At 38.7% G+C, this 19,600-nt stretch overlaps 1 protein-coding gene across 2 annotated transcripts in view; it reads left to right on the plus strand.

Moving 5' to 3' along the window:
* The window catches only part of cry1b (cryptochrome circadian regulator 1b), a 92,633-nt gene continuing 73,033 nt past the window's right edge, over positions 1-19,600 (plus strand). For both annotated transcript variants that reach the window (XM_039761621.1, XM_039761622.1), the window contains exon 1: positions 1-1,017. In XM_039761621.1, coding sequence (XP_039617555.1) covers positions 860-1,017 — 158 coding nt within the window. In that variant the 5' untranslated portion in view covers positions 1-859. The remainder of the gene's footprint in view (positions 1,018-19,600) is intronic.

Genomic DNA, 19,600 nt, shown 5'->3' on the forward strand with positions numbered 1-19,600 from the left:
ATATCTCGTGTCAGCTTCATGGCCGATAGACGGTTCTAGGTTGTTGTTTCAGAGCTGTGACGAAATTGCGTGTGAAAGTCCTATTTGCATTTTTTTGGGTTAAACTGACTTGGATTTTAGAAGGAATCAGGACACGAAAATCACACATTGGATTAATATTATTCGTTTACAAAGCAGAGAGCAGCTAAGTTACGCAGAAGGAAAAAGTGAAACGATCAAAGACACGTTATTTTTTCCGTCTGCCAGTTTTGGGATTGTTTGACTCCCTTATGTTTGCATACTTTTTGTTTAAAAGGATATAGAAGACGGGATTCCCATTGTTGCTTGCATTTCAGAGGCAACGTCAGAAAGTCCTCATTTTCCCTCAGTAACTCGTGGAAGCGCATCTATAAACGCAGGTTACGAATCACAAGAATTGCTGGGTACTAAATTCGATTGCGTGGCTGAAGTTGCTTTGTGCTGCTTCATTTCTCCTGCCTGTCCAGATGCCATTTCTTTCATTACGTCTTCTGTGATGCAATGGAAAACAGTTTATTAGAGCAAGGTTAATCGAGAAACTAAAAACGTTATTTGTGAAAAGGATTTGATTAAGGGGAAATCGTGAAACAACTGAGGATCCTCGTATCCCACCAACGTTTATTACCTTCTATTTATTGTTCGTCACATTTCACGGAGTGTAAGGTGATCTTCAAGAAGCTACAGGAGATTTACAGAACACATTGGGACGAGTGTTACTAAGGGGCCATTCAGTTTACAACATCAAGTAAACTTTGGGGCCTGAAGGATGTCCTAAAACTTGAGAGATTTTATCCATCTAGCGTAAAGCTCTTCTGTCGTAGCTGAACGTTTTATTGCAGACATGGTTGTGAACACAGTTCACTGGTTCCGAAAGGGTCTGCGACTCCACGACAACCCATCTCTTTGGGAGTCCCTGAAGGGGGCGGACAGCGTGCGCTGCGTTTACATCCTTGATCCTTGGTTCGCTGGCTCATCCAACGTGGGGATCAGCAGGTGGAGGTGAGTGTTTGTTATGGAATAACGTCGCCAGGTAGATGTCAGAGATCACACTCTTTTTGTTATATTTGTTAGGGTGTGCTCTTTCGGGGAAAGAAGTGTCCAGTTGTTAAAAAGAGTTAATTCAGCTTGTGCTTAATGTCATCTTGTATTCTTCTTGTGCGAAAACACATAAACAGTTTGTTTAACTGTAGAGGGCAACACTGTAAACACTATATAGATAACATTTTATAGATGCCCATTTTATTTTGTGTTTAGAGTATAGCACAGTTTAGGTCACCTCCTTTTCGTCATCCAGCGAGGTAAAATTGTGTATTGAACCGTCAGCCTTTTAAGTCTTAAGCCCCGTGTTTTAAACGCAAGGGTGTTTTGGCTCAGGGTCTGCTTGCTGGGGAGACTGAGAACACACAAGACAATATTTTCCTATTTCTAAGCCCGTATCTTAACCATAGGACGCGCTTACTCGCACTGGGCCAATTTAGAATTCCAAATGGACTAAATCCACACATACTGGTGCTGGTCATAAAATTAGAATATCATGACAAAGTTGATTTATTTCAGTAATTCCATTCAAAAAGTGAAACTTGTATATTAGATTCATTCATTACACACAGACTGGTGTATTTCAAATGTTTATTTCTTTTAATTTTGATGATTATAACTGACGACTAATGAAAGTCCCAAATTCAGTATCTCAGAAAATTAGAATATTGTGAAAAGGTTCAATATTGAAGACACCTGGTGCCACACTCTAATCAGCTAATTAACTCAAAACACCTGCAAAAGCCTTTAAACGGTCTCTCAGTCTAGTTCTGTAGATTACACAATCAAAGGGATGACTGCTGACTTGACAGTTGTCCAAAAGACAACCATTGACACCTTGCACAAGGACAGCAAGACACAAAAGGTCATTGCTAAAGAGGCTGGCTGTTCACAGAGCTCTGTGTCCAAGCACATTAACAGAGAGGCGAAGGGAAGGACAAGATGTGGTAGAAAAAAAGTGTACAAGCAATAGGGATAACCGCACCCTGGAGAGGATTGTGAAACAGAACCCATTCAAAACTGTGGGGGAGTTCACAAAGAGTGGACTGCAGCTGGAGTCAGTGCTTCAAGAACCACCACTCACAGATGTATGCAAGACATTGGTTTCAGCTGTCGCATTCCATGTGTCAAGCCAGTCTTGAACAAGAGACAGCGTCAGAAGCGTCTCCGCATGGGGTAAAGACAAAAAGGACTGGACTGCTGCTGAGTGGTCCAAAGTTATGTTCTCTGATGAAAGTAAATTTTGCATTTCCTTTGGAAATCAAGGTCCCAGAGTCTGGAGGAAGAGAGGAGAGGCACAGAATCCACGTTGCTTGAGGTCCAGTGTAAAGTTTCCACAGTCAGTGATGGTTTTAGGTGCCATGTCATCTGCTGGTGTTGGTCCATTGTGTTTTCTGAGGCCAAAGGTCAACGCAGCCATCTACCAGGAAGTTTTAGAGCACTTCATGCTTCCTGGAGATGCAGATTTCATTTTCCAACAGGACCTGGCACCTGCATAAAGTGCCAAAGCTACCAGTACCTGGTTTAAGGACCATGGTATCCCTGTTCTTGATTGGCCAGCAAACTAACCTGACCTTAACCCCATAGAAAATCTATGGGGTATTGTGAAGAGGAAGATGCAATACGCCAGACCCAACAGTTCAGAAGAGCTGAAGGCCACTATCAGAGCAACATGGCCTCTCATAACACAGTGCTACAGACTGATCGACTCCATGCCACGCAGCATTGCTGCAGTAAACCAGGCCAAAGGAGCCCCAACTAAATATTGAGTGCTGTACATGCTCATACTTTTCATGTTCATACCTTTCAGTTGGCCAACATTTCTAAAAAATCCTTTTTTTTTGCATTGGTCTTAATTGATATTCTAATTTTCCGAGATACTGAATTTGGGACTTTCATTAGTTGTCAGTTTTATAATCATCAAAATTAAAATAAATAAACATTTGAAATACATCAGTCTGTGTGTAATGAATGAATCTAATGTACAAGTTTCACTTTTTGAATGGAATTACTGAAATAAATCAACTTTGTCATGATATTCTAATTTTATGACCAGCACCTGTATTGTTTTCCATTAGTACTAGTTGCTGTTGGTTCTGAAAAAATAAACAGTGTAGGTTAGGTTGTAGGAAACGTGGATCTGATATGTTCACCCAAGCTGAAAAATTCTTGATTTGTAACGCTCCTTTTGGTACTTACTATTAAAATGTTTCCGGTACACTTTACAGATTCTTGTGACATTTGTCAATGTATATTTTTGTTTTGATTTAAATTTTAAATGGGCGCTGGAGAATTTCACCCTTTTAAACTGAGTGGCATGTTTGATTGTGGGATTGTGCAAGTGTACTTTGCAATTTATTTTTTATAAATTTCTTACATCCGTTCTCTTCTCACTGTTAAAAATTATTGAATTTAATGAAGAGCATTACACAACCAAAGCATCAATATGGAAATTAATATACATTTTAATGGAGGAATTTAATTATAATTACCAATATAAACCTGTTAACTTTTTATTTCAATATGCTAACAGCTTTGGTTAACTATTTTTTCAAATATTTATCATCGTCTTGCTCTGTTTTGACAGTATATTGTAATACAGAGTAAACACAGTAAATTAGCTTAATCTTAGAAATTAACGTGTTTGAGTTATGTTTTCCTGCCAACCATTTATCTTTGTATTGTTTTGGACTTTTTTTATTTTTGCTGTATACAAGTTAAGGTCTTGTCATAAAATGAATGAGAGAAAAGAATGTGGTTGCATCATGGTTATGTTAAGTCGTGTGTACTGGCCAGGAGCAGGTAACTGTTGTATAGTTGTGTACATTGAGAAGGTACTTGCTGTGCTGTTTTACATCGGAGCAGGTTCTTGCAGATGAACTCTGAGGCAAGCATTTTGCTATTTGATGAGCTGGTTGCTATGTCAGTAGGACACCAAAGCACAGCATTTGTCTTGAGGCAGTGCATAAACTTTATGCATGACTTAGATATTAACTGTCGGCTGCAAACATATTTGCTTGCACAATATATAACAAATTTCTGCCCCTCACCTCTTTTCAAAGCTTGGATAAATTTCCTTGTCTGTGTTTCATCAGTGGAGACATTGTGATGAAGGTAACTTAGATAAAAATGTTTTTGATTAGAATGTGAACCCAGAAGGACACTATAGAAACTTTTGTTTTGTAATTCTGCCTTTGTTTTGGATAGCCAGAAGACTATTTATCCCTTCACTTTGACTTTTTGAAGAAAAAATACAAAAGTATGAAAATGACTAACTTGCTTAAGCACACAACTGACTCATACCTGGACAAAAGTGTCCTATTTGATTTTTATTGAAGTCTCACTTTCTTGCTAAAGTTCTTCATAGTTCTGGTTGATTAAAATCAGTAAAGATTGTTTAAGTCAATGTATCACAAAAAAACCCTAAAATGTAAAACTTATTTTTTACAGCAGCTACCCCATGCCTTAATATAGTTAAAGGTCATTTGGAAGAGAAAGATATGAAATGGGGAAAAATTGTATGATAAGAAATTTATATAAATTTGAAAGTATAGTGGACACAAGTAATGTAAAGTGCACAGTCGGAAGAATCCCAAGCAGTGCCACCAAAGAGTAGCTATTCCATATTTTGTTATATTACTAGAGTCATACCATTTTGAAATATGCAGAGACTATTGGAACACAGAGAAGGTAATTAAATGATAAGTTAATATTAAGATACCCTTGTTAATGGTTTGGGGGACATTAGGGTTAGGTTTAGGGTTTAACATGCTGAGACCAAAGGAGCATAATTGATTTGCTTGCATCTGATGTTGTGCATGTGCTTGGCTTAATACTGTATAAGAGACTTTACCGGTTAATTTAATTAGAAACCATTGTTCCCTTTTGGATTATACAGGGAACTTGGCAACCTGTGTATGCTAAAGATATCAGATTCGAGTTTTACTTGAATTTTACTTGATTCATGTTGAATTCCTGAGGAAAATGCGTGACCTGTTAGGTAATCTTGTGTAACAGTTTTTGATTCTGAACAACATGGGGTCATGTTGGTTGTGATGTAATTTATTTGATTGTTTCCAGAATGAAAAATGTTACAGTGTGCACCTAGCTATATTGTGTATCTTTCTATTGTAAAAAAGAAAAATTGTAAGAGTGCCATTCAGAACGCTGTCAATAAAAAACACCAGTGCAGTTTCTCTAACCCTTGGACTGGCAAGACTTTATAACTTACATTTTGAATTTTCTCACAAGTAGACCTACAACTTCTTAGACCCTGAGCAGGCCGGCTGGTCGTGTAAAAATCTTTCAGTATATCACACAAGTGAACTGTGCTTTACACCTACAAAAACGATACCTTGCTTGCAAGCAATGGGTGTGGAATTCATACTCCTAGTAATCAAATTGTTGCAATATTTATAGTTGCCTTTTTAATCTGATATGAAATCATATACCTGTATATGTGGTGTTACATAAATTGTCACAAAAATATTTTGAAAAATCATAGTAATTATTTTGCATAAGGAATACCCAAGTTTTATGCATTGATCAAGAAGTCCTGACCAATAGATTTCAGGCAATGCAATGAACCCTCCCACCGACTGATCAAACACAAGCTATAGGCTGAAAATCAGAAACGGTGTTATACTTTTCTGATTTTTGAGTGCTCTCAAATTTACTCCACAAAACAACAGCAAATATCAACAAGTGACATATCAGTACTGACAGTAGATTCTCCTGATGAAAAAAAGTCAAGGACATTATTGTACGATGCATCCATCATGAGATATCCACCAAATAATAGGAGTCACAAAGCCACCTTTGGTAAGTACAACCTCATTTTTCTGGGTCTTTAGCTCAGGCTCAAAAGGTCACACACTCACACTTCATACCATTGGATGGCAGCTACTGTTACATCTCAAGCGATACATAGATGTCCATATAATAAGTGTTTGCAATAAAAAAAATACACTATTTGAAGAATGAGTAAACAATATAATTAGTTTCATGTAAATGTGTAGGTGGGGTAGAGAGGTACTTGGGTGCATTAGGGGAAGGGGTTCAGAGGTTTTATATGATTCACAGTTTTATTTGCAATAAAATTGTTCTGAACCTGGATTCCCATTTGGAGAGGTTTTGGATAGAGGAGGGGACTCATGGGTCAAATGCTTTTACTATTTGTTTCTGTTATCAACATGAAACTTTACACAGGTATAGATGACATGTCTGGGAACGACTCGGAGGTGAAAAACTTCTAGGCATTACTTGTTTATGAAGTATACCATATTAGTTTGTTTTTTCCCTAGTTTAGCAGCAGTTTCTAAGTAAAGGATTGTTTAAATTTGCTGCAAACACAGATGCTATTACATTTGAGAAATTATCTGTCAGGTTATAGTAAAAAAATATATAACTGTCCTGCCTTTATATTTGAATAATAAGGGTTTATATTGGGGTACCCCAAATTAATAATAATACATTTTATTTACATAGCACCTTTCCCATGCTCAAGGCACTTCACAGAGTTTAAGAAAGAAAGGCAGGGTATACAGTATATAGCATTTTACTAAACCAGATGAATAAATAAAGAAAGAGTAAGATATTAAATTCAGAGAAAAAGCCTAACAACATAATTGATGGTCTTCTAGCACACACACACAGATTACATGTGTGACCCAATATTTTGCGCGATAAACATACGAGCGCCGACAAAATAGCGCCGATTAAAACTTGCCGTCAAAATCGCCCCGACAAAATCGCGAAAGTTTCATTAAATATGAATTACTAGTTTAAAGCATATATAATAATGTTTATTTTAGAAGTCAATATTATGAGACGCGGCATGCCATCAGCACGGCACGCAGATAGTCCTTAAGATCACGCCCTGCATATGTAGGAAAAATTGCAGCAAGACGTCTTGCTGGCAGCCTGACTGCTGGTAATTCCGCTTTGTATACGACGCATTATGCCAACCCTCGACTGAGTTATTTGTTCGCAGCATGCCATCACCAGTTATAACAGTTATACCTAGCACATAATGTGTACATAATGCGCATGTATGCGTCCCACTCTCATGGCCTCTCTCGCGATTTTCTCGGCACACATTTGTCGAAAACCAGTTAGCTTGTTTGTCGGTGCTCATTTGTCCGTCGCGGTTTTGTCGACGCTCATATGTCTATCGTGCTTTTGTCGGTGAACCGGTTACATGAGCATCTTGACATAGAGGTAAATTCAAAGAAGTGTAATAAAGTCAGGTAGAGCTAATAGCCTTCCTGAACAGATGAGTTTTGAGTTGTTTTTTAAAAGAATTCATTGAGTCAGCTGATCTGATTGATTTTGGTAGGTCATTCCAGAGTCTGGGCGCTATATAGCTGAAGGCCCTGTCACCCATGGAGTGTAGATTAGCGTGAGGTACAACAAGATTGCCAAAATCAGTGGACCTTAGTGGCAGACAGGCACATAGTGATGGAGAAGGTCACTGATGTAGTTTGGTGCAAGGTCATTTAAGGCTTTGTAGGTTATTTGTAGAATTTTATATGCAATTCTGTAAGACACAGGGAGCCAGTGAAGGCGAAGCAACAACAACAACATTTATTTATATAGCACATTTTCATACAAAAAGTAGCTCAAAGTGCTTTACATAATGTAGAATAGAAAAATAAAAGAGACAGTAAGAAAATAAAATAAGTCAACATTAATTAACATAGAATAAGAGTAAGGTCCAATGGCCAGGGTGGACAGAAAAAAACAAAAAAACTCCAGACGGCTGGAGAAAAAAATAAAATCTGTAGGGATTCCAGACCATTAGACTGCAGATGCAGATTAGGGGATTTCGTGCCGCTAAAATGACGCTAGTGTATGCGAGTGCTTGTATTCACCTTGCTATGAGCTGAGGCCTCGTCCAGGGATTGTTTCTCACTTGTGCCCAATGCTTGCTGGAATGGACACATCCCTGGATTGATGGATTTAATCAATAAACATAATTTTCAGAGATATTGCAGTAAGGTGTCATCAGAATTTAATGAGTGTTCTAGGCAATTTACAACACAGAGAAGCCGAACATATTCTCACTGTGATAATATCTTGCACTACCACCTGGTGGATTCCTCCAGATTTACATAAAGTACGCATGCAAGTATGAACACTACAACGCTTGCGTAGCAGGAGTGTCCACTGCAGCATGTGTCGCGTCGCGTGAAGTATAACTCCGGCCTTAAACAGAAATTCACCAAACAAATCTTCAAACAGTTTTTAAACAAATTCAGGGAGTCCGTGTTTTGAGTGGTGGTGGGAAGCTCCTTCCACAAGCCATGAGCTACACCTGAAAAGAATTTGGACTGAGATTTGATGCAGTTCAGCGGCAGACCTGACTGGTCGAGAATGAGCATATGACCTCACCAGTGTATCAATATATATAGGTGGAGAGCCACTGACTTCTCTGTAGTCAGCATAAAGGATTTGAACTTAATATGTGCTACTATAGGAGTCCAGTGTAGTGATCTAAAGAGAGAAGTGACATTTATCAGCCTTGGCTTCTGGTTGAATACCAGATGTGCCACTGTATTTTGAATCATCTGCAGCAGCTTGATGACACATGCTGGTGCTCCTGCTAGCAGGGAGTTGCAGTAATCGAGCTGTGACAAGACCAGGGCCTGGACCAGCCATTGTGCTGCATATTCTGTCAGATACTGTCTGATCTTGCAGATATTAGACATATTGAATCTACAAGATTGGGTAGACAGTAGCAGCATTGTTTTTGAAGGACTGCTGGTCATGAGTCACCATCCCAAGGTTGCCTACTAACTTGGTGGGTGATGGTGATAATGAGCCAAGATTGGATGCTGAATAGACAATTGGACCTTCTTGTTATCCAAGCTCATCTTTGCTAGGTTGATACAGAGATGTTATTCCTTCATTCAGGTTGCAATATAAGTGAGTCAGGAGATGGCAGGCTTCATTTCTCTCAGCAGTTGACATATTTGACAGAGAACTGTCTTGTCTTTATGTTCAAGCATTTATAGGTATATACAGTACTAATGTCTTTCATGGGTGAGCTTCAACTTTCTGGTTTGTTTTATATAACTTTATCAATCAATTACATTAAGCATAGGTTGATTTCCTCACTCTTACTGGATAATACTGCACATTTAGTTATGGACTGTCTGTTCAGCTGCTTATTGATACTGCTTTTGAATGATGCTGCTAGTTCCAGCTTTTTGTTTTTATGTGCATCATCCAGTCAAAAATCTGGACGTTTACTTCACAACACACACACAGATTAGATTGGCTGTCATTTCATAGTATTATCAAAGCTTTTGTGTTTGACTAGCTATATAGTCCATGTAATGCAAATGGAAATGCAGAGTATTGGTACCAAAGAAATAAGATTAATCTATAAATCAAGACCTTTATAGTTGGCTATGGATTTAAAATGTGTGAGGAGACACACAATAACAGTTGACAGACTGCTGGAAGCTGATGTTTGCCTAGTACAAACTGCATTTTTATATTGGCTCCATATTAGTGGTAACTTAGGCATCAGACGGTCGCCATTTAAACCTTCCAATTTCTCATGCCATAGATAACATACACATTTTCTGGTTGTTTGTAAAACTGTTTAGCTTACTTTATTACTGGTGCTTTCCTTTAACCAGTTTACAATGTCTAACAAAAAATCGCAGTATTCTATTGTCTGCATATTGAAGAATTGTGATTTCAGCAGGTATGCCTTATGACTACCCAACAAGCAGTGGCACTGTTTTTTTCCTTGTACTGTGAAGTAGTTGGATAAATGCACAGTTTTGTTTTCTCAGATTATTAATGTCTGTATTTTTCTATGTAAAGCTGAGTACAGAACAAAATACAGTATTTCATTTCTGGGATAGATGTTCATATTATGCTGCTTGTGGTTTTATTTTAGAAGCAGAAGAAAATGATGACTAACCCTTCTGAAAAGCCTTAAATACCACATACCAGAAATGTTACATTATGGTGATGTAAATGGGTCATTGTTACAGCATCTGTAGGCTGCTAAGGCAACGACCTGTTTTTTTTTTTTATGGGGTTTCCTTTATAGAAAGGAAAGTGGAGTGCAAAATGAAAAAAGATTGCTTGTTTATATCAAACTTTTATTATTCTACTTATCTGTAATCTTGAAAAATCTAACTGAAAATAAATACAATTTTTGAAATCCTGCTATTATTTTGATTTCAGATTAACAGAAACCTATCCTTATGATTAAAGAGTATTTGGCAGGCAAATGAGCACTCTAAATTTTAGAATTTAAAGTCAGCATTAAAACCTGTCCATTTATTTAGCTTTTGATTAACATGCTTGCTAATTTTTTAAATTATGCACATTAATCCTGGATTAAAGATTTCTTGTCCAAATAATTACTGCTTTTCAATCCATTATTAATTTAAGAATATCGCAAGGCAATAAATGTACATTTGTAGTTTCCTTTTGGCAAGTATAAGTAATTTTTAGTTGATTCTTTTTCTTCTGGACTCCAAAAAATATATATGTTTACTTCCTACATAACCCAATATTTTAGTTAGAGTCTATGTAAAAGACTTGTGTGGATGGTACAGTTGCTAGCTCTGCTACCTTATCACTACAAGAACCTCGGTTAAACTCCTGGCCCAGTCATTGCTATTGCGGAGATTATACCTGTACTTTTGTCTGTTTGTGTTTTCTCTGTGATCTCTGATTTCTTCCTGCATTCCAGCGATGTATATTTTTTGTTGATTTACAGCTTTAAATTCTCACAGTATGAGTAATTGTATGAATGGCATGACTATATCCAGTGACGGGCTAGTTGTTCTCCAGGGTTGATTCCTTTATTGTACCCAGTACTGCCAAGATAGTTTCTAGTGACGTATGATAGAAAATGATGAATGACTTGTTCTGGCTAAAGAGCTGCTTTTACTTTTTTGTATCTGCCTTCACTGATCTTTTTTTAATACAAGTACTTGCGAGTTCAACAATGTAGAGTTACCATAATAGATACTGATTTATGCTATGACATGAGGAGCTGCACTGATTTTTTTTTTCTTGACCATTTTCTTTTGTGCTTCATTATGAAGCATGCTCAAATGGCCACTTAAGTGATTTTTATAGAATTGTGCCTTTTATAGGCCATAGCTTGTATATACTGTATAGCCTCAAGTGTTCATATCACCTCAAGTGTTCAAGGGACAGCATACATTTTAGCATTTTCAGAAATAAATAATACATTTCCCATGAGCATACCCTGTCCTCCACATTTGTTTTATTGCATCCATCCATCCATCCATTTTCCAACCCGCTGAATCCCAACACAGGGTCATGGGGGTCTGCTGGAGCCAATCCCAGCCAACAGGGCACAAGGCAGGAACCAATCCTGGGCAGGGTGCAAACCCACCACAGGACACACACAAACACACCCACACACCAAGCACACACTAGGGTCAACTTAGAATCGCCAATCCACCTAACCTGCATGTCTTTGGACTGTGGGAGGAAACCGGAGCGCCCGGAGAAAACCCACGCAGACACGGGAGAACATGCAAACTCCACGCAGGGAGGACCTGGGAAGCGAACCCAGGTCTCCTAACTGCGAGGCAGCAGCGCTACCACTGTGCCACTGTGCCGCCCTTGTTTTATTGCATATCATAATATTCCGAGACCTGGTTATTCCACTATATTCCATATTATTCCTTAACCAGTCTAATCAAGTTCCAGGTATAGGTGTCCAGAGTCTATCCAGAACCTCAGAGGTTATATTGATACATTGTTTCTGGGCATGTATTCACATTCTGATCCAAACCAATATGTCCTATATAAAATAAATAATTGAAACTGGCTACTCAACATTTCCAGCAATTTTTACTTGTAACCTTCATTTATATAATCCTATCTATCTGTGACGATGTGCACCCATGGTCACCAGTCTTGTGGTGTAGCATTACCAGCAACTTGCCAAAGCATCAACAATGACACTCTTAAGTTGTAGAGGTGGGCACCTGTTGACAACTAACATACAGCCAGATGTACATATATGATGGGGTCTCAAGTAAATAAGAAAAGTGGTTGATTTCTTACGCAAGCAGAAGTGAGGCTTGTCTGTTTGATATCTTGTGTTATTATACCAGAATGGATAAAGGAAAAAGATGGGCCAAGACTGGCTAACCTCAATATTCATAGGAAACATTCATTCATATGGTCCCCAGTGCAGTCAGACAGCATGTTAAAACACATCTGTCAAAATATGGTGAGCTTGTGATAATATGAAACAGTGCTGAAAGGTAATGAAGCAGGATTTTGGTGACTTGAAATCACAATCTCCGTTATTTTCACAACTGATGACATATTTGAATATTATGGTTCAGTCAAAATATCTTGTGTTGCTCATGTGTCTTCTTGCATTATTTTCAACATCATAACTCTAAAGATAATGCAATAGTTGGAAAAGCCCAAGATAGATAAAAAAGGCAGTTTCTTTTTATGGGAAATTGTAGACCAATCTGTTGTACCTGTGAGACAGGAACCCAACCTCTGCACTACTATGCAACCACAAGAGTGCCATGTAAATTCGGCTTTTTTTGAAAAAGGAAAAAAAAATCTTTTGTAGTCATGTCAGATATAACCGTGCAAAATGTTTTCCAGGTCAAATGTAGTTTCTTAGTAACCTACAAAGTCAATGTGTACTGTACATCTTGTTGTATCTTTAAGGAAGGCTACGTTCTGTTAGCTCAACTGCTCCTAAACCACAAATACTTAACAGAGCTGAAGTAAACACATCACTGCTGATCATTTTCTTAGAGACAGGTTATCGATATAATTTTGACTTTGTAACTTGCAATTTTTGTCTTTTTTTTAACTACTACTGAGTGGACAGTGGCACTTCTGACTGCCTCTGGTATAATTTGTATCATTTGTCTTGGTCAGCTTTCAGTTCCACCAAAAAAACAGAATAATTTGACTGTATCAATTTAATCTTGGATTATCAAATTTTACCTGATTGTTGGATTATTTCTTCTTTTATTTGGGACTGGGTTTCTTTGATGTTGTGGAGGATTGTAAATTTGAATTCTTTTGTTTGGTTGAGACACTTGGAAGCAACCTAATGATTTTATACAACTTAAATCACTGTTGCATGCCTGGGTTTGTTTACATCCTGCAACCCCCGACCTTTCTGGGGGAGGGGGTGTGGTCTTGGGATACTATATAATGGGAAGTTTAAAATGGCTCATATGTCCTTGCTGCCGAAAGCTTGTTTTGAATCAGTAGCTTAAAATTAACGGTTCTATAAATACAACTGGTTACTATATATTGACCACCCAAATTTAGTAATGATTTTTTTAGATGGATTTTCTACTTTATTGACATTGTTATGTGCACTTTTTGCTATTCTGCTGGGTGATTTTTAAATTTATGTGGATATTATTAACTCCCCATTTATAAAGGATTTTATGTCTTGCCTTGATACATTTTGGTGTACAACAATTTGTTAATTTCCCAACTCACTCCAGAGGCCATACTCTTGATCTTGTATGCTGCTCTGGCATTGCCCCAAGTGATCGTAATACATCTGATTTCTTTATATCTGACCATAAATTACTTTCATTTAGTGTTAATCTGCCATTATTCAAACTTAAACAACAATGCTGTATGGGTTATTATAGCATAAAAAATACAAAAATATCTGCCTTGACTACAGCAATTGATAACATTACCTGCAATGAAGATTTACTTTCCCCAGATGAATTGGTTTCTTACTACAATGATAAACTCTATAGCCTTTTGGACACATTTGCACCTCTAAAAACCCAGACTGTTTTCTTTACTGACTCTGCTCCCTGGTTCACTCCTGAGCTTTGCTGATTTGAAGTGAACAGTCGTTGCTTAGAATGTTGCTATGAAAAAAACTGGAATCACTGTGCATATATAAATGTATTGTGAGCACCTTTGTCTGTACAAAGATGCATTATCTGTGACTAAAACTACATATTACTGTAAACAAACCATGTCTGATAGTAACAAAAGAGTTTTGTTTTCCACTATTAACAGAATTCTTGCAGGTCTTGATATAATTCCATCTCATATGTGTGGCACTGCTTTCTTGACCTTTTTTAAAACCAAAATTGATAATATTTATCAGCAGCTAGAGTCTTCACTATGTACACCATACAGTTCCTATTTAAATATTTCAACTGAACCTTCTTTTACTTGTCTATCAAGTTTTGAATTGCTCACTGAAACTGCAGTTTTTCATCTTATTCATAAATCTAGATCTGCCACTTCTCAGCTTGATCCCATGCCTGCTCGACTGGTAAAAGCCTGCTTGCCTTTACTTTCTTCACTTAAATCATTCAGTCTTCTCTGAGATCTGGTTTTGTCCCTTTATCCCTTAAATCGGCTTAATAGCCCCAATTTTAAATAAACCTGGTGCTGATCTCAATACAGTCATGGCCGAAATTATCAACACCCCTGGAATTTTCCCAGAAGATGCACCATTTCTCCCAAAAAATTGTTGCAATTACAAATGTTTTGGTATACACGTTTATTTCCCTTATGTGCATTGGAACAACACAAAAAAACAGAGCAAAAAAGCCAAATCTGACATCATGTCACACAGAACTCCAAAAGTGGGCCTGACAAAATTATTGGCACCTTTTCAAAATTGTGAGTAAATCATTTTATTTCAAACATATGATGCTCGTTTGAACTCGCCTATAGCAATCACACCTGAAGCCTGTTAAAATGGAGAAAAGTTGACTCAACCTTTCTGTTGTGTGTCTGAGTGTGCCATACTAAGAATGGAGAACAGAAAGACGAGCAGAGAATTGTTTGAGGACCTGAGAACAAACATTGTGGAAAATATCAACAATCTCAAGGCTACAAGTCCATCTTCAGAGATCTTCATGTTTCTTTGTCCACTGTGCACAAGATAATCAAGAAGTTCACAGCACATGGCACTGTAGCTAATCTCCCTGGACGTGGACGGAAGAGAAAAATTGATAAAAGACTGCAATGAAGGATAGTCCGAATGGTGGATAAACAGCCCCAATCAACTTCAAAACATATTCAAGCTGTTCTGCAGACTCGGGGTGCAACAGTGTCAGCTCAAACTATCCGTCGAAATCTGAACAAAATGAAATGCTATGGCAGGAGAGCCAGGAGGACCCCACTGCTGACACAGAAACATAAAAATGGCAGACTGGAGTTTGCCAAAATGTACTTGAGGAAGCCAAAATCCTTCTGGGCGAACGTCTTGTGGACAGATGAGACCAAGGTAGAGCTTTTTGGTAAAGCTCATCATTCTGCTGTTTACAGAAAAACTGAATGAAGCCTACGAAGAAAAGAACACAGTACCCACAGTCAAACATGGTGGAGGTTCTAAGATGTTTTGGAGATGTTTTGCTGCCTTCGACACTGAATGCCTTGACTGTGTGCAAGGCATCATGAAATCTGAAGACTACAAAAAGATATTGTGGCGCAGTGTAGGGCCCAATGTCAGAAAGCTGGTTCTGCGTCAGTGGTCATATGTGTTCCAGCAGGACAATGACCCCAAATATACCTCTAAAAGCACCCAGAAATGGTTGAAGACAAAGCGCTGGAGCGTTGCGAAGTGGCTAGAAATGAGTCCGGATCTAAATCTGATTGAACACTTATGGAGAGATCTCAAAATAGCTGTTGGGAGAAGGCACCCTTCAAATCTGAGAGACCTTGAGCAGTTTGCAAAAGAAGAGTGGTAGGAAATTCCAGTTGAGAGGTGTAACAAGCTTGTTGATGGTTATAGGAAGCGCTTGATTTCAGTCATTTTTTTCCCAAAGGGTGTGCAACCAAATAATAAGTTGAGGGTGCCAATGATTTTGTCCAGCCCCGTTTTTGAGTTTGGTGTGTTTGTGTGAAATGATGTCAGATTTGGCTTTTTTTCTGTTTTTTTGTGTTGTTCCAATGCACATAAAGGAAATAAACGTGTATACCAAAACATTTGTAATTGCAACAATTTTCTGGGAAAATTCCAGGGGTGCCGATAATTTCGGCCATGACTGTAACTTCAGTAATTATCATCCTATTTCAAATCTACCATTCCTTTCAAAAATTCTTGAAAAAGTAGTTGCCCAGACGCCCCTGCAGCATATGTTCCGGGAGAGCAAGCTTGGGAGACCCAATACCTCCCCCTGGACGCTAGATGGTAGCGGTGCCTCGGACTCCCGCAGGGCTTCATGGGAGGTGGAGTTTGGTGCAACCCTATTGGGTTTCGCAGGCACTGCCAGGGGATGCTGCAGTGGGAACTACTGGGCCCTTCTGGGCAGTAGTTTCACCACAACCAGAAGTGCAGCCAGATGTCAGCAATCAAGCACCTGGAGCACTTCCAGGTGCCTAATAAAAGGAGCCAGCGACCACCACTCAGGAGCCGGAGTCAGGAGAAGGATGATGAAGCTTCCTTGGAGGAGTGGAAAAGAAGAGTGTGTCTGTGCCGGGTCAAGCACTTATATAGTGCCTTTCACACAGGTAACAACCTGTTTGATACATTTCAGTCTGGCTTTTGTCCAAAACATAGTATGGAAACAGCCTTGGTAAAGGTCACTAATGACCTGTTGATGGCTGCTGATGCTGGGCTTTTAACAATACTTGTCCTACTTGATCTGAGTGCAGCCTTTGATACTGTATCGCATAGTATTTTGTTGAATCGGTTAGCTTCCATAGTCATTACTGATACCCGAATTATTTGGTTTACTTATCTGTCTAGTTCTACTCGGTTTGTTCAGCTAAAAAACCTCTTGATCACGATTCCTTCCTGTCACTTGTGGTATTACCCAGGTATCAGTGTTTGGCCCCCTTACTGTTCTTAATATATCTACTCCCTTTAGGTGCCATTATTAATAAATTTGGAATCAATTTTCACTGTTATGCCCAGACAATACTCAGCTCTGTATATCTAGAAAGCCCAGCTATGTCCTTCCTCCTTCCTGCCTCAATGATTGTGTACTTGAAGTAAAATCTTGGTTTCCTTCCAGTTTCCTCCACCTCGTTAGCCATAAGACAGGAGTTCTCCTCACTGGCTCCAAGTCTTCTTTATCAAAATTGAATAGTTTTTCACTTAACATTAATGGTACCTCAGTCTACCCCTCCTCTCAGGTTAAGAGTTTGAGGGTTACCTTATTACCTATAGTACTCCGTTTTTTGAATTCCATATCGGTAATTTTACATGGTCATCTTTTTTTCAGTCTCCGTAGCATTGCACGCCTGCAGCCCTCATTCACACTAAATAGCACCACTATTCTTACTCACGCGTTGGTCACTTCCTGCATTGATTATTGTAATTCTGATCCCTTTGGTCTCCCGCATAAGCTTTTCCATAAATTCCAGCTTATTCAGAACTCAACTGCCGAAATTGTAACTCAGACCTCTTCCATACAACATATAACTCTGTCTCTTAAGCAGCTTCGTTGGCTTTCTGTAAAATTTCACGTTGATTTCAGAATTCTTTTACTTACCTTCAAAGCACTTTATAACCTTGCTCCATTATACTTCTCTGACCGTTGTAATAATAAGACAGAAACAGATCAAGGTTTGGGGTTTTGAGCCCCGTATATACTGTAACAAAAAGGTCCAACTTTGCTTCAACAGAAATAGCATTAGACAAAAAGCAATGGGAGGACGAACACTATAAGGAGTAGGATCAGAAATTGGTTACGTGGAACGCTGGGAAGGCGTGGTGGTGGATGGGTAGAGGACATCATCACTGGGGGACTGGAGGGAAGAAAGGAACCCGGAAGCATTGATGTTTTGGTTGTCCAGGCAGGATTATGGCTGCGGTGCTTCGTCTTTTCTACGGGGAGAGAGGAAAGGTTAGCACACCGCCATTGTCCCCTGGCACGGGTTGTCAAGATGCGCGTGGGGTCCTTAAGCTGCTCTTCATGCGCTCATGCATGACACCGTATACAATGGAATCTTGGTTTGCGAGCATAATTCGTTCCGGAAATGTGCTTGCAATCCAAAGCACTTGTATATCAAAGCAAATTTCTCCATAAGAAATAATGGAAACTCAGATGATTGGTTCCACAACCCAAAACTATTCATATAAAAATAATTAATACAAAATATAAAGTAAAAATACATTAAAAAAATGAACCTCCACTTTACCTTTGAAAATAATCATGGCTGGTCTGAGTGAGTTTCTAAACTCTTGTGGGATTCCACCCAACGGGACGACACGCATAAGAGCGTCGTGAAGCAACTTCAGGCTCCCAACACTGTAGCAGTTCGCTGTAAAAGCGAATCCGAAAAGATCGTGGACATGCTATAAGCGCCTGCCGTTGATGGGTGATACAAGGAACATATAAATGCTGAGGGCACAGTCCTGGCCCCGACCTTGCCTGACTGCTGTGTCTGTGTATAGAAGAGTGGCAGATCCCGCTACAATAGATAACCGTGCTGTTCCTGTTTCAAGCTGAATAAAGCTGGTGGCGCTAAAGTACTGAGACTCAACTTCATGTTTTCGGGTGCAAGACAGGGACTCGCACGTTACAACACACACACACGTGGACACAATGATATAGTAAACAGTATACGCTCGTACAAATGTTGACCATATCAGAGGTACGCCGACTGAGCCCGAGATTGCCCGCAATCCCGCAGCGAGAGAGATAAGAACCATCAGCTCGGTTGTGATCACGTGATGCTCGGCAGACAAAGCATATACGTACTACTTGTATTGTAAGACCTCGCTTGTTTATCAAATCAAAATTTATTAAAAATTTTAGCAAAACACTCACAAACCAAGTTATTCGCAATCCAAGGTTCCACTGTATATGTTTACTCGCAACTACACTGTTAGGGCTTCCACATCTGGTCTCCTCATCACCAACCAACCGCCAGCCTGATCACCATGGGTTCCAGGGCGTTTAGTCGTATTTCTCATTGTTTATGGAGCTCACTACCACAAAACATTGGGGATATTGATTCTCTACCCATTTTCAAATCCCATCTTAAGACTCACCTGTTTAAATTAGCTTACACTACATGACCTTGGGCTGTATTCTTATTTTCTTTGTTTATTTTCAGTTCAATATATACTGTATATGTATATGTGTATGTTTACAAGTATGTTTGCTTATTATTGGTTTTATGATTTTATTGTTTGTATGGTGTCATTGGGTGTTTAGAAAGGCGCCTTAAATAAAATGTATTATTATTTTTCCATGAAATAATTGTCATTGTAGGCATTTAAGTTGCTTAACAATTTTATTTACTGAGTTGTCTGGGAAAGGTGTAAAAAACATTTTTTTTAAAATGTATCAGAATGCCTTATTGTGTTTTCACCAAGAAGCCGAGGGAAGGGAAAGAAATATTTAATTTCACTTCATTTTCATTCTGGTAACTCATGAATTCTATTTAAACATAAAATACATATATAATCAGTTATCGTACTGTATCAACAAGGTAGCCATCACGTACAGCATCTTCAGCAAGTTGTTTGATCAATGCTACTTTGCCTCAAAATAAATTAATCATGAATTGACCGGTAGTTAAACTTTGTGTTGAATGAGCGGTTGCT

Source organism: Polypterus senegalus, chromosome 8, assembly GCF_016835505.1.
Source record: "Polypterus senegalus isolate Bchr_013 chromosome 8, ASM1683550v1, whole genome shotgun sequence".
Lineage (NCBI taxonomy): Eukaryota > Metazoa > Chordata > Cladistia > Polypteriformes > Polypteridae > Polypterus > Polypterus senegalus.